This window comes from Haliotis asinina, chromosome 10 (assembly GCF_037392515.1).
Source record: "Haliotis asinina isolate JCU_RB_2024 chromosome 10, JCU_Hal_asi_v2, whole genome shotgun sequence".
Lineage (NCBI taxonomy): Eukaryota > Metazoa > Mollusca > Gastropoda > Lepetellida > Haliotidae > Haliotis > Haliotis asinina.
This window is the reverse complement of record NC_090289.1, coordinates 44,248,056-44,268,375: the sequence shown is the minus strand read 5'-3', so window position 1 is coordinate 44,268,375 and position 20,320 is coordinate 44,248,056. Positions and strand designations below refer to the sequence as shown.

Sequence of the window (20,320 nt, the reverse complement as noted above, 5' to 3'; positions counted from 1 at the left end):
TTCATCTTCATTCTCCTCTACCTCTTCACCCTTATTCTCATCTTCATCATCTCCTCATCTTTTCACCCTTATCCTCATCTTCCCCTTCACCTTTATCTTCATTCTCATCATCCTCACCTTAATGGGCATTGTCATCTTTATCTTCCTCCTCACCTTTATCTCCATCCTCATCTTCATCTGACCCTTATCTTCCTCCTTATCCTCATCTTCATCCTAACCTTTATCATCATTGTTATCTTTTCCTTCCTCCACACGTGATCTTCACCCTCATCATCATCCTTTTTTTACTCACACCCTTATCTTCCTCCTCATCCATATCTTCATCCACATCTGGTTCTCCAGTATACTCTATGATTCTTTCCTCCATTACAGCATGCCCAGGAGCTGTTGAGTGCTGCTCAGACTCGCGGCGGCCAGACATTCTGCTTCAGAAATGAGCAGGGGAAGGTGCAGCGGGAATTGGATGAGGCTGTTAAGGACAACAACTTCATCTACCATGACAAGGTGCCTGACGTGAAGACTCTCCCTATCATTGGCAAGGCTGCTGTGGCCAAACCCTCACCTGTAGCACAAAGATTCTCTACAAACTTCACAGGTAGTTTATTTACACAGTTTATGACGAGTCTGTGTAGTGTTGTTTACAGATGAGTTAGACAGGATATCTAGAAGTTCAAAACTCTTTACCTTGCTCTTGCCTTAGCAGAGTTCTGTACTCACCATGATCTTACTGATACCATGGTCCTGCTAATATTCTAAGTTAGAACTCACCTCAGATAGTTGTGCTGGTTGTAAGATGATCAAATGCCTCGGGAGGAACTTTCTCCCTGCAGTCCTGTAGATGAAATATTTCTGTAGCACCATTAAACAGAACGTAATTTCCTGTGTGCTCTGCCGTAGATTCCTTTCCATGTTCATGTCTGGTATGTGATAACAAATATGAATCCATAGTATGCTGTGAAAGGTGAATATTTTAAGAATGGGTGGTGTCTGCGGTTTGTAAGTTATTTCTATTTGAATATGATTTTTAAGTGAAATTATCCTTCTGACAAAATAGAATTCTTGCAGTGTCTATTCTAGGACATACGATTGCACGATTCGTGCTAATAATGATCAAATCACACCTCATAAAAATAACAGAGCGCCAACTGTCGTGCATAGTAATTTGCTCTCTACCTGCCTTCAAAAAACATACAAAAAAAGGAATGGCTTTTTTAATTGGAATCGGCCACAGTCAAGTTCGACTGACAACATGTAAACATAACAGAGTAACCTCCCTTGGTTAAAACCACTATCGGCACTGGAAAAACGAAATTCCATTCATATCAGTATGAAAATAGATCACAAGTTTATGATGTGATTAATCAATTAATTGACAACGTTAGACTATGAACTCTAAACATAGTGCATGTGTACAGAGCATGTAAGACACAGTTTCGTCAATCTCTTTGAGAACATCAGTTCGTTAGCCTCGTTTTTGAAATCAGACAGTATTATCACTTGAAGTTGCAGACAACAAATGAATACGAAATTCTTATTTACAATGGTTTGTGGTAATTTTGAGTGAATAATGTCACGCAAAAGAATGAAAGAACTGACTTTTTTGCACAAAATACCACTGAGAAAGCAACAGTGTTTGCCACGTCTCCCTAGACTGATACATCTGTTAAGGAGACGTGTGAATCATAAGGCAAGCAAAAGCCAGAGACTGACCTCGGTCCCTTCAACTCTGAAAAAAAACAACCAAGTGTTTTTCAGAAAAAATGGTTGAAAGAAAGCCTCTCTCAAAATGAGCTTGATGTGATGATATGTGACTATTGTAGCCAAAATAAAATGAGCAATAGTTTCATTGGTGGTGGTTGCAATAACTGTTGTACATCCACACTATCTAGACAAACCAGTGACCACCAGCTTTCACTTATAGCCAAGACGAAGTCACAAACCACAATAGAGAGATCAGTGTCTAATTTTTGTTGATGACAATAAGTATTGAGGGCCCACCTATTTCAATCTTTGATGCCAGCAAGGCTCTTGAGGAATTCAAGATCAAAAAGTGAAGGAGGATCTTTCAAAGATTTTCTTTCAACATGTAACAATCTCAATCAGAAGTTCTGAACTTGACTTTGAGTGGACAGGAAGTGGACCAATTTCAGATTATTTGTAAGCATTAAATAGAGTTTTCAGGATGTGAATCTTAAGGAATCATGTTCAGTTTTTACTTTAGTGGTTCATAATCATTTCAATCATTACTGAAAGAGAATTCAGCTTGAAACTGTTTTTAGAAATTGTTTGTTATTCTTTATTCACATGGTTACAGGTACACTATTTTGAAAGACAGTAATACAGGTGTCCCCTCCTACATTTTCCAAATCCCCCCTCCTTGTTTTGTGAAGGGCGACAAATCCCCCTAGAATTTCAGTTCTAGAATAGACACTGTTCTTGTAAATTGATGATATGTTATGTGAGAAATGTTTAGTTTAACGTTTAATTCCTTGAATCAAAAACAGCCATTCTATGTTTGTGTGACTTATGTCTTATTATTTTGTATTGCAGACCTCTTTGAGAAATTAGTGCCTTTAGCTGTCCATGATGCTATGACAGCATTTGAGAACAGAAAGGGTCAAATTGTCAACATGGAGATCGGGAGGTTGCGAGAAGCTACAAATCTCCTGAATGGGTATGTTTCACTTGTATGATCTTTTGATGTACTCATGTCATGACTGTCACAAGAGGTAAATAATAACCTGTGAATCTTTTTGAAATGTTTTATTGTTCATGCAAGTTCCATCAAGTCTAAGTCTGATATTATATGTACCAGAGCATTGGAATTTTGGATTTATATTTTTGCTGACTGTAATCTAATCTGGTTTTGTCAGTTTCATCCGCTTACATGTTAGTTTTACAGAAATCAACATCTGAAACCTGCATCACATCCGTTATTTCCCTCGTCATATGACACAGTGTGATATAACTGAAATAACTAAGTCTTCTTCAAAGTGTTCACTGACTTTCAAGGGCCACTTTCCTCCCTAGCCAAACTAGGCCGAAAATTTATGGCTCAATCATACTGCCACCAGTGTTTTGTACAAGTTATGTCCCTTCTCAGTCAATCCCACTGACCAATCATATTCCACCTCTCAGATTACTTTCCTACTAGCAAATCGCCTGCATCATATGAAGATCGTCTGATCTGTATTCACGATGTTTAACAGGTCTTACCCGATGAAGGGTGTACCTGGAGCACCTTGATGAACACATGAAAAGATTCCAGCTTGACAATACATTCTTTGAAAATCCTGGTATCAAACAAAACAACAAACATTTTGTTCATGAGCCAGGTGTCGATTTCATTATACAATTTCATTTGTACTACTCATACACACATTAGTCCAGCCAAAATATAACTCCATAATTCCAGCCTGGCAAGGAGGGGAACTGGATTTCACAAGGCAGTTAGCTCCCTTGCCTCATCAAGATGAACTCAATCATGCCAATTCATCTCTTTATTTACTACCTAGCATTGTTTCTTCATATGGATGGTCGGACATGAACTGTTTCAGTGTGCTGACATCACTCAACCTGCCTGCATCCATCGAGGATCTGGCTGGTGAGAAAGTGCCTCAGTCCCTCATAGAGAAAGCCCAACAGATGCAGGACCAGGGTGGTGCTTCATATATCTCCAAGCTGATGAATGAGCTGCCAGCCCTCCTTACCCGTAATAGGGAAATCCTTGACGCTGTGAGTAGGATGTTTGGTGCTCACAACATGGCTGTCAGAGATATAACTTCTGTTTTTTGAAATCTAATTCTCTTTTTGTATTCGATACTTCTTCATTTTGTCTGAAACTGAGCACACAGACTGTCATTTAGGAGATGAACTGTTTCAGTGTCTGTGTTTGCAAACTTGAGATGGTCAAACTATGTGTTAGATTCCTCTCGTATTAATTTGAACTGAGTGATTGGGTGTCTCTTTAGGATAGGTATATCATATGTGTTGTTTCTATTTTGTCTCAGAATTTCCAAGATTGGCTGAATTCTCACCAGATTTTTGAGAACTGTTGCAAAATTGTCAAATCTAGTTTGAAAAGGGAATGTTGATATTGATAAATATTTAGATGTGCATTGGCAAAGTTCATGGTGAGACTTCAACCAGACATTTCACGATAATAATAACACTTTACTGATGACAAGTGGGAACATGAGTGGCCCGGTCAACCAGGATGCTGCAGGTCAGTCTACTGAGTTGCCTCCCTTAGGTGTGCCAGTGACTTGTGATCATCAGTTCAGATTGTTAAATCATAAAAAAATGTCCATACTCGCTCACAAATGATTTTGTGTTTTCAGACTATAGCTGAGTTGGATAGTGAGGAAAAGTCCGACACTCAGCTACGAGAACAGTTCAAAGAAAAGTGGACTCGTACAAACTCAGCCCAACTGACAAAACCTATGAGAGAAGAGGCCACAAAGTACAGCACTATACTGACCACAGCTACACAGGCAGATGCTGTCGTCAGGGAGAAGTTTGACAAACACAAGGAAGGCATTGTGTTGCTCTCCAAGCCTCAGGTAAATTACTACCTTCCATAGGCAACAGTTGGATTTTGTCTCAGTGGCTATGGATAATTGTGTATATTCATTTTATGAAAGGAATTCTTTTCCAGAAGAAGTCCTCCTTGGGGTACATATATAGCATTAAAATGTTAATAACATTTTAAAATGCCTACGACAGTTGTAACAATATTTCAATAAATATTTTACAAAAAAAAACAACTCATTTTTGTCTTGTGCGACCACCCCTACAGGGCCCCCACCTGGGCCCCCAACAGCTGTGTGGGGGGATCATGTCGAGGAGACTATGGAGGAGGGGGAGGGTCGGGGTGGGCCAAGCGAGTCTTCTTTCTCGCTTGGCGCTTCGCTGAGGCAGGTACAGGAGCGGCGGCGCCTGGCCCTGTGGAGTTTCGGCTCCTGGGCGAGGTGTTTGCTCTGGCAAAGATGGCGGACACCCGGCTTCGTATCCTTCCATCTATTCTCGCCGAGGCAGTAAACCCCCTTCTGTCGGGTTCTCAGTCTCGTTTTGATCTACTAGAACTGGATTGGAGATACCTGATAGGGGACCTCGGCTTGTACAACCCTCCAGTGGTCAACCACTGCATTTATGTGTTGGTCGCCCTGGCTGGTTCCTCAGGCAATTCCATGGCCTCGGCAAAACAGGGGCGTCGGTTGCCACCCTTTACTTCTAATGTCACAGCTCTCAAATTGGCTTACCGCTCATTTGAGAAGCAATACTGCAATGCTGCACAATGTTTAAAAGTCACTATCCACGCATTCCAAGCATTGTCTGATTTCGAAAACGAAGCTAAAACGAACTGATCTAAAAAAGATCGACGAAACTGTGTTTTGCAAGTGCTGTACATAAGCACTATATTTAGAGTTCATAGTCAAACATTGTCAATCAATTAATTAATCAAATCATAACTTCATCGAAAAATGTGATCTATTTTCATATTGATATGAATGGAATTACGTTTCCCCAGTGCCAATAGTGGTTTTAACCAAGGGAGGTTACTCTGTTATGTTTACGTGTTGTCACTCGAACTTGACTCTGTGGCCAACTCCAGTTTAAAAAGTCATTCCTTGTCAATATAAAACTTTTTTCATATGTTTTTTTGAAAGGCAGTTAGGGAGCAAATTACTATGGGCGACAGTTCCGGCTCTGTTGTTTTTACGAGGTGCTATTTGATCATTATTAGCGCAAATCGTGCAAGCGTCATAGAATAGACACTGGGCGCGTAAAGGTAAAGGTAGGGGAAAGGGCAAAGCTGCGACGTCCCAGCAGCCTTTTTCGAAGAAAGGGAAGTCGGGCAATGAGACGGCAATGACCTATATCCTGAAACAGGGCGGTACGGTGTCTCCGTCCCTCCTACGAGAGGCTAGGCAGTTTCTGCTGTGGTGCATCCCGTTTATCTCACGGGGTGGACAATGCTCTCTCGACGTGTCCTGGCCCCGCATGAGTGAATGCATCGGGAGATATTCGAGACTATCTCTTGGTTGTTCAGGTCGTTCCAGATGGATCTGTTTGCCTCCGGGGGTACGAACAAGACTCTGGTGCTTTGCTTTCGGATCCAAGAGCCATCACCCAGGACGCTTTCCAACTCGACTGGACTCTACCGCTGATTCCCAAAGTCCTCTCTCAGCTTGCCACCCAACCAGCTCAACCTTTAGTGCTCCTTGGCCACTGTCAGGAATCACATCCAAGCGAGCGGAATTCCTGCACCACTTGCAAACACAATTCTGGCTTTGTGGAGGGATTCAACAAACGTTCAGTATGAGGATAGAAGGGCCTGGTATGCGTGCTGGTGTGTCGACGGGGATTCTTGAAGTTGAAGTACTGGAATTTTTACAGTCTTGGTTAGAGATGGGTTTAGCCACGTCTACCATCCGAGACTGTTCCACGGCTATTTCAGCGTTTCATATTCCTGTCTACAGTGCTCTCTTGGGGCAGCAACCTGATGTGCAGCGCTTTCTAGCAGGTGTGGATAGGATCCGTCCGACTGCCTGGTGGATTAGTCCCCTATGGGATTTGTCAGTTGTTCTTGACTGGCTGTCTGGTCCTCTTTTTCACAAGCTGTCATCTCTTTTTCTCCAGCTGTTAACTTGGAAGGCTGCCTTTCTTGTGGCGGTAACGTCTGGCAGGCGGGTAGGCGACATTCAAGCAATGTCAGCGGATCCTGCTCTGACTGTCTTTCACAAAGACAGAGTCAGTATTAGACTGCCGGATACTGACCATCCTAAGATCGCTGGAGCTTTTCATGTTACAGCACCTATCGAGCTACCTACGCTCATGCAGCCTTCCCTATCCAGTACCTTGCTTCGATGTGCTGACATCTTAGATGTCCATAAAACTCAGAGCTTATATCAAAAGAACTGTTGATATCCAGAAGGATAAACAGTTGTTCTGCTGTTATGGCGAGGTGAGAACTGGTCTGCCGGCGAACAAGCAAACCATCTATAGGTGACTTGTCTCGGCCATTTGTATGGCTTACAAGGGTTAACCATACCTAATGGGTTAAAAGCTCATTCGGTTAGGGCAGTGGCTACATCACAGGCTTATGCACTGCCCATTGAGGAGATCTGCTCAGCGGCTATTTGGACCCAGCCGAGCACGTTCATCCAACACTACCAGTTGGACAAACGCTCGCAGGAGCGTGCTCAGTTTTGCCAAACAGTTCTCAACAGTGGGAAGGGCCATGACTCCCCCTAGCTGAATGAGCTTTCGATCTCATGACCTTGTTTAAATTCTTTCTGGTGGTTGGTTCCACAGAATCATTCTTATTGGTGATGGGTATTTACTGGTGGTGGTAAAAAAATTTTCATTATAGCATCGACATACGCTATTATTTCTTTTTATGCATTGTTATTCCTGGCACTGTTTCGCTGGATTTGGGAATTTTCAATGTAGAGAATGGGGCATGGGCATATATCCGTTAATTTGAGCTCCTTGTCTGATTGACATCAGCGTTCTCGGTGATTGGGTAAGTGTTTTCTCTATCTCTCACAGCTTCGGCAGTGTATGAGAGTGTGTGAAGGGTACACAGTAGCAGACAGAATGCCTCTCCCCGACTCAAGTTTGTTTGGAGTCTGTCTTATGATATATATGTTCCCCAAGGAGGACTTCTGAAAAAGAATTATACAAACCTGCAGAGGTTATGAATTCTTTGAAGAATGTCTTCCTTGGGGTACGGCCACCCACCTCCCCACATTCTGTCTGACTAGTTCAGTATGAAAAGTGAGGTGCGAGGTAGACAGCGAGAGTTACCTGCTCTTGACTGTTGGTTACCCAGGTGGGGGCTCTGTAGGGGTGGTCTCACAAGACAAAAACAAGCTTTTTGTTTTGTAAAATATTTATGAAATATTTTTACTGTCGTAGGCATTTTAAAATGGACATTTTCATGCTATATATGTACCCCATTGAGGACATTCTTCAAAGAATTCATAACCTCTACAGGTTTGTATAAATTTTACAGTCCTGTGAGGACACTGATGCTATTTACAGGGATATGGTTATGTCATAACTAAGAAGGGTGATTTGCTGAATGTACTTGTCTCTTCTCTTTGGTAGAGTAAGTCTTTAATGTTAATAAGTATTTTTCTCCCTATAACAATTTGGTCTAAACTTCATCTTCATTAATTCATGCTTGTCGTAAGAGACTCTTTGGGGTAGTGAGGTCAGGCTTGCTGATTTGGTTGATGCATGTCATCATATCCCAATAAATGTAATTGCTCATTATGTCAGTCTAGGCTGTTGGATGTTTCTGTCTCAGTTTTCACAATTCACCATCAAGTAGCTGAAATATTGCTGTTTGGCCATTCAGTATCAAAGTAGAGATATAGCTGGAATATTGCTGAGAGACATGTTAAACAACAAACCAAACAAGACCAGTATGAAAGGAACATATATAATTTATGTTTTTTGCAATAACTGACTGTGGATGATGATGATGATCATCATGATGATAGTGGTGGTGGTGGTGGTGGTGGTGGTGATGATGATGATGATGATGATGATGATGATGATGATGATGATGATGATGATGATGATGCAGGCAGAGCTTGAGGCCTCGCTCCCAGCAGGCAGTGGTGGCAGTGGCTTACAATCCAGCCCTCCAGTCAAAGAGCTGCGGTCACTCATGCAGCAGGTGGAGACAATCAAAGCTGAGAGAGAAGCCATTGAAAGCAGCATCAAGGATGCCAGCTTTGACATGGGTAAGGATGGGAGCCATGGTCACTGAAAGAGACCACTTCACATGCACAAGAGAGATAGCTCCATATATATGCAACTTCTTTATTACAATGAAATTTCTGTGATACAATGATGTTTCTGAAGTTAGATGCTAGCACAGTTATCAAGAATTTGATGTAAATCTGCCAAAACCGGAGATTTCCTGACTCTTAAGTGATTGTTCCATGTATACACTATTTTAAATGGGTTCAAATGGATGTGGTGTCTGTTCAATAGTGTCATCCTTCATGTCGGCCCTGGCTAGTGATGGTCTGATAAATGAAGAGAGTATCTCAGTAGCAGAGCTTGACCGTGTCTACAGCCCTCTGCGGGAACAGGTGTCAGACAGCATCCACAGACAGGACAACCTGCAGGCCAGGATACAGGTACACTACATCTGTCTTCACACTGACTTGACAGCAGTCCATACAAAGTGATCTACACTAACAGTTGTAGAATTCCATTTTCTTTGTAGAAACCTCAATGGCTGCATGTTCTAGATTACTGATACAAGAGATGCACTGAGAGCAAGATCTTAAATCCCTGTTTGAACTCAATCCAAAACATATCTTAATCTGTACTTAACAAGGAATATATAATATTATATATGACAAAGTCTGATTGTCAAACAATAGATAAACCCATTCTTTGATTGATCAGTGCACCTCAACAGGAGACAGTATTCTAGTTGTCCTCAGTGTCTGTAGTTAGCCATGATTGAATAACACAAAACTGGTTACTATTCATAAGCAATATTTACTTCCTATTTGTAGCAACAGAAGCATTTAAAAACGGTTTACAAATATAGCACTCAAATGCATGAATACTCAACATGGGGTCTCATCTGTGGAATTTTTGTAGCAATGTTGTGTCAATGCAGGTTTCAGAAGGCATGTAAGATCATGTAATTAAGATACTAAGTTTGCTTTTAGTTAACTCATGATCTCAACTTCACTACATGTTCACTGTTAATGTTTGCATTCTCCCAAAGAGTCTGTTAGTTTTGAGAGGTCCACTGTTCAACAACTATCTCACTTATTTGTTTGAGACTACCAGTTTCTAGACAGGACAATTAATATCAGTATAACAAGAAAACATGGTGCTGCTTGTATTGGTACAATTTGATATGATTAAACCTTGTAATTGGCTTTCACAGCGTTTCCTTGCAAACAAATATTGGAAAGCAGCATTGTAGTATGACTCAAATTGTAGAAGGTATAATGTATTGTTGAAGTAGACGGAAGTTTGGTTGCAAGTGCAATCCACAATTTCACAGTGTAGAACTTAGAAGGTAATGACTGCTTTCAGTTGGACAGTATATAGTCTCAACATAACCTGTGTTTGACTTACAGAATGCCAACACAGACTTCTGCAATGCCCGGTCCTCCAACCAGTCAGCTGCTGCCAGAGAAGCCAAACTAAAGGAGCTTCAGGCTGCATACAACATGTACACAGAACTCAAGGGTAACCTGGAGGAGGGAACCAAGGTGGGTGTCTCGGCAGGGTGAGGCTGCATGGTCAAGGTTAGGCGCTAACTTGCTGCATCATTCTGTGCTGGTTGGGGTTGGGTATTTGGGGCCCATACACTGCCATGGTTAGGAAGAGTATTCTGGTTGAAAGTTGGATCCATGGGATACTTAGGGGAGGAAGAGTGTGCTGGTCTAAAAGGGTCTGTCAAGGTTTCATGAGGTAACTTAGAGAAGGAAGAGTGTGCTGGTTTAGATTTTGGCGTCATGCATCAGTGAGACATTTAAGGGGGGAAGCTTGTTGTGGTTTAAAATGGGCAGTTATGGATCCATAGGGCAATGAGCAGAGGAAGAGTGGGTATTGGGGGACAGAAAGACTGATTAAAAGTGGGTAGATATGGATCCAGGGTATTAAGTGGAGGGAGAATGTACTGGTTAGAGTTGGATGTCTGGGATCCAAGTTGACACCTCCAAGTGGAGCAAGAGTGTGCTGGTTAAATATGTTTTGGATCCAAGCTGTATTAAGTGAAGGAAGTTTGTGCTGGTTAGATGTGTCTTAGAATTAAGTGGAGGAAGAGTGTGCTGGTTAGATATGTCTCAGAATTAAGTGGGGCAAGAGTGTGCTGGTTAGATACGTCTTGGATCCAAGTGGTATGAAATGGAATAAAAGTGTGCTGGTTAGAGTCTTGGATCCATAGGACCCTGATCAGGGAAAATGTGTCATTCATTATGAGGCTATATAAAAGTCCCTGAGTTGAGTTGAATTTCCCACAATCCCAGAGGAAGTAGAAGTGAACCATGTTGATCCTGTCTGCTGTTCCAGTTCTACAATGACCTGACTCCACTTCTAGTCAAGTTGCAGTCCAGGGTGATGGACTTCTGCTTTGCCAGGAAGACAGAGAAGGAAGAGTTGATGCAAGATGTCCAGAAGCAGATCGCCAATACCAAGTCCCAACCTGCACCGCCCACCCCCACTTACCAGGGAGGACCTGGTCAGTCCACATCCCCTGCAGGTAGGTTCACCATGTGTTGTGTCCTTGTGTGTCCATTAGTATGATGGTCAGAAGCAGTATCCAGTGATCTGACACATTGTATAACTGAACATTACAATTCCAGTTACAAGTAATTCAAAATGGAAGAAATTAAATAAATAATACAAATGAAGATACAGGTTGAAAACCAAAAGGATATTATGTCATATTCCTTTCAAGATATGTAACAATAATACTATTATTTTTGTAGTTAGTTGTGACATGAATAGTATATGCAAAGTAAAGAAACAGTTTGGTTATTCAATTATTTAGTAGTTACTGTATCATAGGTTTTTGGACGCCATACGTTTTTTGGAAGTAATAATCAGTTTGGAAGTAATAATGGATTTGTTTTACACAAACATTGCACATTTTTTAATGATAGCTTGTTGGACATATTTTCAAATCATTCAAGCGATAATCGGGACATCAATGTAGATGCCTTTGTGTCCAAAACCCATTGCACAAGGACATATGTATCAGTTCTGGATAGTGTCCTCAAATTCCATTTCTGTGTTAGTGTGTGTTGTTTTCTTTTATCTTCTACCTTTTTTGTTCACACTGACATCCAAACACTAACTTTCTTATAGACTACAACATCAAAGAAAAGAACTCTTGTTTATGGGGACTGTTGTACAGAGCTATCATAGTACAAATGTGGTCTTAGCTTTATTACCTAAAACATGCATCAGCTGCTATCAGCACTTGGGTTACATTTTTACAGTAGCTCTCTGTTGCACTAATATTTCAACATAGTATTAGCATATGTTTCCAGCATGAATATTATTCTTAGAATAGAGTGTCGAGATAAACTTCTTGTTTGGAAATGTTGTGATACTAATATTATCGGATACTCCCTTTGAACTGAAGTTCCATTTCTAGTCATGATATACAGACATTCACAAAACCAAACACAAATCTTATTGAAACATGAATATATTCACCTTTTGCTTAATTTAACATATCTTGGGATTGTAAGAGTTTTCCATTGGTTGAATCTTGTATTGTATCTCTGCCTTAAATTAACTGATGTTAATGATCTTAGCTCTGGGACTGTTGCCTGATATCTACGTTACTTGTTTCTTTTAACATGAAACTCCCAGGCTGTGGTAGAGCTGTGATATCTTACTAAGCCACATTAAACTCGTCACTGCTACATTCTGTTGTGTTTAAGATTACAGCTAAAAAAAATGTCAGTTGTTTTAAATTGCAAATAAACTTTCATATTATTAATTTTGAACTATAGTGTGTTAGTATCAAGCATGTCATGTACTAACAAATTATCGTCTGATCTTACTGTAGTGATAAAAATGTCAACTTAAGAATGTTCCAGTTGTTTTAAGTACATGTAATTATTTTAGCTCATCTAAACATGTTTTATATTGTGGAACAAAATGACTTCTCATTTATTCATTTGTCTGTTTTCATTCAAAGTGTTATGTTTGTTACAATTTCCAAAAGGGTTCATTTAGTCAGAAGTGAAAATTGTTCAACCTAATCCTTATATGGTGTCAGATACGTGTTACTTTCTTGCCTTGAATTATTATAATAATTATTATCACAGGTGTTGTTATAAAAACAATACAAAGTGGAATGATGCCTTGATGCCTTTGTACACTGCCATTATTACTTTTGGGTCATATCCTTGAAAAACAGCTTGAAATGTACAGGTGAAGACAGACAGACCTAAATGAAGCAGAAGTTGTTTTCCTTTATTTCATGATAACACTCTTTCCTTCTTCAGTTACCTTTTGTTGTGATTTTCTCTGTGTGTGATTTAGTGTTGCTTTTGTTGTTAGCTCCTGCTTCCAGCAGTTCAGGGACTAACCGTGTCCCCCCACCCCGCCCCCCTCCTCCGACAACATCGGGGGTAGGGCAGTCTGGTGTGCCAACAGCTCCTCCTGGTCCCGCCGCTGCAGCGGGTACGAACCTCTTCATTTCATTACCCCAGTAGATTTTCCTTTCTATTTTATGCTTAATTTGTTATAATTCTGTTTTTGTGCTTTGTCAAATGTACTAAATGGTCTTTGGTGTGAATGACCTATGATTGCTGGGTTGGAGGGTTTTAGCTTATTTACATGCAGCTATATGTTGTGGAAAGGTGTTTACATGACTGACTACTTAAAGTAAGCTGGTATATATGCCTTGTCATAATTTGAAACAGGTGCAGCTTATCTCTTGGAATATATGACTTTCAACTATCATGTACCAGGAAAAGTAATTTGATGTGATTGAAAGTAAATACATCAATGAAATATTATGTCAGTCATATATAGTCTGGTTCATAATTATTGAGAATTTTTCTTCTTACTTTGAGCTATCCTAACACCTCAACTGATTCACTGATACTTAAAACTAAGTAATGGTATAAGGGAGGTAACTCATCTTGGCCTACTGAGTATAGTACAATTAGAGTTACCTCCCCTGAATTTGTAGCAGACGTCATTTTCCTCAGCACTGTCAACAATGTCTGCTGAAGATAAAAGAAGGTTGATTTTTGAGTTGTGTAATCAAGGAATTGATGATGTAAATACATTGGCAGAGAGAACAGGAACTCCTCTTTCTACTGTGTATAGGATTAGGAAGAATTTTAAAGAGGGAAAGGATTTTGGGCACCAGAAAGGAGCAGGGAGACCCAGAAAATTGGACTTCTCAGATCGCGTCCGGCTGGGAATTTTAGCGTCTAAAAAGCAAAGGGCAAGCATCTCCAACATCAGGTATGAAATGATAGAAAGGGAATGAACAGTTGTATCAAAATCTACAGTTAGAAGAAATTTTATTGATCTTGGATGGGAGAAAAAGACTGGAATTCCTTCTCCTCTCATGAAACAAGAACATAAAGACAGGCGTGTTGAGTGGTGTTTGGCACATGAAAACTTTGACTGGGAAAATGTGATTTTTACTGATGAAAGCTCAATATGGGTATATCCCGATAATGTGAAAATATGGACAAAGTCTGCGTCAGCACCGTTGTATCGACGACCTAAATACAGCCCAAAGTTTCATCTATGGGGAGGGATATCCTTATTAGGAACGACCCCGCTGTGTGTGTTTGAGGGAAATCTGACAAGTCAACGCTACACTAACATATTAGATAATTTTCTCCTTCCAAGTGCACATGTGTTTTATGGAAATGACTGGATTTTGCAGCTAGATAATGATCCTAAACACACCGCAAAACATGCCAAGCAGTGGTTTCAGGAGAAAAATGTGACTGCATTACCATTTCCTGCATATAGTCCTGACTTAAATCCCATTGAGAACATTTGGGGGATGATGAAGGAATGTGTGAATCCAAAGGGGTTGACAAAAATTGAAGACATGAAGAGAGAAGTGGTCCGATACTGGGACAGCATAACTCACGAGACACTAACCTCTCTGATAGGAAGTATGCCTACCCGTCTTAGACTGTGCCGTGAAGCTCAAGGAGACTTGATAAAATATTAAATTGTTACCTACACAACATGAAAATGTCAGTTCACTTTCACAATACATTCAATTTTATCTGATTTGTTCTCGTTTAATAATATGAAATGCTTTAGCTATTCTCAATAATTTTGAACCATACTGTACACTTTCAGAATTAGGTATTTCAAGAGTAAATTTCAAGTTTGTTGTAAAGACAGCTTGCTCGCTGTTGGCAGCAATGACACTGGTCAGAAAAAAAGTAGCAGGGAAGGAGCTTGGTAGTTTCACATGCCTTATCCACATGTGGTTGATATCTGATCCTGTAGTGGACAATTCTTTCATTTCTGTGCATGGTTCTTGAACCAAAATATAAACTTGACACAGCTAAAACTATTCTGTATTTCTCTGAAACACAAATTCAGGATTTGATGTTTTGTGTCATCAGCTTGTTAGTTCTTGCTCTTCAACTCTTTCTCCCCACATTCGTCTTGTTTTTGAGATATTTAACTTTGATATGAAGTCTTTCAAGCAAATGTAGATGCTCTCAAGGTTGATGAGCTACAGTGCAGCATCATTTTTGCCATATATATTGCATGGCATTGTACCACTAAATGAGTTCCTTGTTCATTGTCTTGAATTACATATGTTCCTCTGATACAAACTTTCCAGGGTCAGCACCTCCCCCAGCAGGTGCCCCTCCAGGCACTGCCCCTCATCAGACTCCCTACCCTGCCCAAGGTTACCAACAGCCCCCAGCCCAGAACTATGGTAGGTGGCCCTGCCATGACATGTGATTGCTTCTATGTCAGCTGGGTCAGTCTCTACAAGTGTGTGCATCTTGGCATGACATTAACCCATGACCAATCTTTAACTGACCATGTCATAGTATGTGAGTTCTGTCCCAACTCTTAGATCAAGCTTTCAAGCCTGTTGGTGTCTGCATTAACACATGACTAGGGCTATGTTCCACAAACCAGTTATATTGCTTCAACTGATCTTGTCTGTTGGGTCTGTGAATCTAAGATAACTGTGGAACAGATGTTACTTTGTGAAACACACCAAAGGCAGTGAGTCTGATTGACTATGACAGTTGTTCATGTGCACCTTAACAGACATGACTGGTCAACATGTTCCTGGATTCTGGATCTTGTATAGTAAAGCCATGGTCATCACTTTGCTTGCTGTGGTAGTGGTACTAATCCCTTCTTGTACTGTTACACCCTGCTATTCATGTGACATCTGAATTGTATGGTCATCCCTAAGGAGATGGTTCTTTAGTTGTTGCATGTGCCAGTAAATTGTGTTTTCAGAGTGTTGTTAGGTCAGGTGCATGGCTTGCTATGCTAATGGTCATTGGTGTTTTGCTCCTGTAGCACTTGAATCCAGTGTGGTCTAGATCTTATAACAGGAGAGTCAAGACATGGACACCTTGACGTCCATGTTAAACTTCCAACACTGTTACTACAGTAGAGGAATGGGTGTGATTGTGTTTAGAATCACGCTTTGTTTCAATGTGCACCAACTCCATTTTCTCCATGTTCAGTTTAAGGGTGTCAGGGTGTACCATGATGTCACGTTTGATTCTCATGAATGCCTGGAAGTATCTGCAGTTATGTTGAGCTTTTGCATCACTGCATTACGGCAAAGTGGTGATGTTTCTTCTGCATGCCCTCCTAAAATCATCCTTGAAGCATGACAGCAGACATGTCACTAGTTTCACGTTCAATATTACCTCCTCTCACTGTGTAGAAATAACTTGCTCTTGATGTAACCTTGCCTGCTTGCTCCCTGTGAACCTAGCTGTTCAGTAGCAACAATTATTGCCTGTTATTCCTAACCTGCATGTTTGTTGTCATTAAAGTTTTAAACTCAGGAGGTAAGCCTGATGTATTCAACATGCAAGATGCAATTTGGTACTAAATTATGTAATGTTTTACAGGTTGAACATCAGTGTGTGTGTAAACTATCTCTGATTATTCAGTGCATCATGTGCTTTTATGATCTCTGTGATTGATCTTTTTGGCCCTGAACTTCATTCTAAGGCTTAGAGGCTGAAAATTTCATGACCTTTCAAAATAGAATTTTCTTCAGTGAGTGAACTTGCAGTGATATCAACAGGAGATACCTTGTAGCAGATACATCTGGAACTTATTGTACTGGAGGTCTTCCCTATACTTACTACTCAGGAAGCCTGTGTCCAACGAAGACTTACTTTAAAGAACTCTTGTGAACTTTTTACATATTCAAGTTTTTGTCAGATCAATCCAAAAGTCACTGTTAAAAGTGATTATTGATTGGATGTTGAGCAAGAGAGCCTCTGTTTTGATTTACTGAAAAGGAGACATAGCTAGCGATGAATTGTTGTAGTGAGCAAGTGAGTGAGTTTTGTTTTACGCCAAACTCAGCAGTATTCCAGCTACGTGGCGGGAACTGATGACACCCGATCACGTTACTTATCTCTTATGATAAGTATAGTCGCCTTTTGTGGCAAGCATAGGTTGCTGAAGATCCATTCTACACCAGACCTCCACGGGTATGAATTGTTGAAATTAAAGGAAGTTGGTCATAATAGAAATGATAGCCAATAGTCCAGGTAATCAAGGATAGACTTTGATTAGGTTTTGCTTTTGTTTTTCAATGCAAACATGAGAGAGTAATGTTATCCATTCAAGACTTGATAAAAAATGAACAGTGCTCATTCAGTGAAATGTTTAACCTCTCAACTTCTGAGGTATAGTTAGGCTTTTCAACTTGTATGACAAAACAGTAATAATGCTTGGACATGCAAATCTGAGTCTGGCCATGGGAAGAACTTCAAACTTTCCAGCAATGAAAGGAAAAGAGATTATATGTTCAAGAGCCATTCATGTTGAATGTATCATGTATAATTCCAGCATGACTACCACTGTTTGTTGATTCCAATCTAACATTTGTGTATATATTTACAGCAGGGTACGGTGGAGCCCCTCCTCCCCAAGCAGGACAACCCCAGGGCTGGCAAGCCCCCTACCCTCAATACCAGCCTCCAATTGCCATGCCTGGCTCCTACAACCCATACAACCCATACATGAGCTACCCTCAACCACAGCCAACCTATGGACAAGGATACCCCCAACCCCCTCAGTACCCCGGGCAGCAGCCACCTGCTGGGTACGGGGCTCAGCCTCCCCAAGGCCAATACCCAGGATACCCCCAGCAGGGATACCCACAACAAGGATACCCACCAGCTGCCCAACAGTGGCGCTAAGCATGATGGGACATGGCTAGGGGAGGGAACTCTTTTTAGAGTGACGGTTGCGGACAGACCTGTGATTGTCTTGGAACGTAACACACAAACATGTTGTGATCTTTTTCAAAAGTTGGAGAAATTGTGTTTTATACTCTATCATTGTTGCTTGAAGGTACATTTGGATTAAACCCTATGTATAGCTGTTAAATAGTAGATAGTTTATTTTCATAATCTGAAAATAAAATGATCAGATTAGAGTAATACTGAGAGTAAATCAATGTTATGAAATGAGCCAGAGCTGATAATCTCCTATCTTTTCATATTACTCCCAATTTTATGCTGAACACTCTTATCATGTTTGAATTATCTCCCCTCGACCATAATGAAGACACGTGTTAGCAATAACTTCTGTTGACTCTGAAGACTAGTCCAGATCATCAGTTGACAGTATATGATCGCTGTCCAGAACACAAGTAGTAATTAATACTTTCCCCATCATTGAATGTTCATCCTCGGATCTCAATATCAAATTTATAGACAGACTCTTTAGTGTTGAGTTCTTTTTTCTGGTTCTTTTTTTTTCACAATATTCCAATGTTATTGACATAGTTTAAAAGTTTCAGTGATTGTGACTGAACTGTTGTTTCATCTCATCATGCAGCATAATTTTTTTAATCCCCCAGAATGAATGAATATTTTTGTGCTTTGACTGCACTTTAACAATAGCATGTTGATGTGGTATAGCTGCTTTTGTTATTTTACTTGTTTAATTATCGATGGCTTGTCACTGTTTAATATAGGCATGTATGCACTGTCTTTCGTGCCGTGGTACCATGATTTGTTACAACATTGTGGTTGATGGTGTGATTTTAAATAAGGACACCAAGTCAACTTTTCCACCATAACACAGTTTAGATTACCAGTACTTATTATGCTCTGATTACAAACACTGCTAGCTCTGTGTTGCTTGTTGTGCTCGTGATGACTTCACACAGACCGTTGATACTGATAGGGGACTCCATACAAGCATCAGTATCTTTGACTTCTCATTTGAGGCAGTGGATTATTTAGTAATGTAAGAGAATGATGCAAAACACTTTACACCATCGCATATTGATAAATAAATCAGATGTTGAAAGCAACAGGTGCTGTGGTTCGGGAAATTATTACACACTGTCACAGCATGACAACAGTTGAAGGAGAACACTGAAATTCTCTCTTTTTCATTACTGTTTTGGGGATGGTAGTGATGATAATTATTGTAATAAAAACTTTAGTTCTAAGTTTAAGAATTATTTTTCCTTTATAAGTAAGTACATGAGATGATGTATGTTAGAAAAAGAACACATTCTGTAAAGCTGCAATCTAAGTATTGCTTGAGAAGCTGAAGTGTCTAAGGACAGAGTCAGCTTATGAATTTCAGCTGTTTATGTCACTACCAGGTTTCACTATACAGGTACAAGTACCTTTTTTGAGCAACTGACATTTTGCATTATGAAGGTATTTTTGTACCTGTACCAAAGACATACGTATGATTTACTTGTATTTGTCTTTACCTGTACACAAATGTAGTCCTGAAACATTGAAGGAAAAATCAAAATCAGCTCCGTCAATATCAGCTGATAAGAAACAATTCCGATCACACTTCTGTCAGCTATGGTTGTTAAGAGTTTTCCTTCGTTTATCATCCAGTCTCTCACTTATATTTTCTGTGATGCAACTATGTGCTCTTATGCAAACCGCGTGATGTTACAATAAAACTCTTCGATCATGTCTGTATATATTGGCACACACTAGCCTGTATATTTCCTGTTGCCTGTAAGTTGGACAGGGCTAACTTCTGTCCACTCTGCTAAGCTGATATCAGTTGATGTTGTCATTTTGTACATATAGGAAGTGTTATCAGCAAGACAGGTTTCTATTAAATAATTCATACAACACAATGTTGGCTTTGTTCTTTTGTGGAATGTTTTAAGATCGGTCCTGAGCCTTGTGTGAATGAGGGCGCGATGTTTACACAGCTTTAGCAATATTCCAATAACGTCATGGCAAGGGGACATCAGAAGTGGACCTCACACATTGTACCCATGTGGAGAATCGAACCCAGGGCTTTGGTGAGATGAGCAAATGCTTTAACAACGAGGCTACCACTCAGCCCTTGGTGAGGATTTGTTGGTTACAATGTCTACTTACCATATGTCTAATTACCATATGTCTAATTACCATATGTCTAATTACCATTTGTCTAATTACCATATGACTAATTACCATTTCTCTAATTACCATATGTCTAATTACCATTTGTCTAATTACCATATGTCTAATTACCATATGTCTAATTACCATATGTCTAATTACCATGATTACCATGCTAATCATGATGATGCCTACAAATATTTTCAGAAGAAATT

General features: G+C 40.2%; 1 protein-coding gene across 2 annotated transcripts in view; it reads left to right on the top strand.

Annotated features, from left to right (window-relative positions):
• The window catches only part of LOC137297639 (programmed cell death 6-interacting protein-like), a 33,216-nt gene extending 13,364 nt beyond the window's left edge, over nt 1-19,852 (top strand). The window contains exons 8-18 of one of the 2 annotated variants that reach the window (XM_067829532.1): nt 373-595; nt 2,551-2,674; nt 3,558-3,735; nt 4,341-4,562; nt 8,600-8,759; nt 9,013-9,161; nt 10,128-10,262; nt 11,065-11,254; nt 13,072-13,194; nt 15,350-15,448; nt 17,629-19,852. In XM_067829532.1, coding sequence (XP_067685633.1) covers nt 373-595; nt 2,551-2,674; nt 3,558-3,735; nt 4,341-4,562; nt 8,600-8,759; nt 9,013-9,161; nt 10,128-10,262; nt 11,065-11,254; nt 13,072-13,194; nt 15,350-15,448; nt 17,629-17,927 — 1,902 coding nt within the window. In that variant the 3' untranslated portion in view covers nt 17,928-19,852. The remainder of the gene's footprint in view (nt 1-372; nt 596-2,550; nt 2,675-3,557; nt 3,736-4,340; nt 4,563-8,599; nt 8,760-9,012; nt 9,162-10,127; nt 10,263-11,064; nt 11,255-13,071; nt 13,195-15,349; nt 15,449-17,628) is intronic. The other variant, XM_067829533.1, reaches the window with a different exon arrangement.
• The last annotated feature ends 468 nt before the right edge of the window (nt 19,853-20,320 follow it).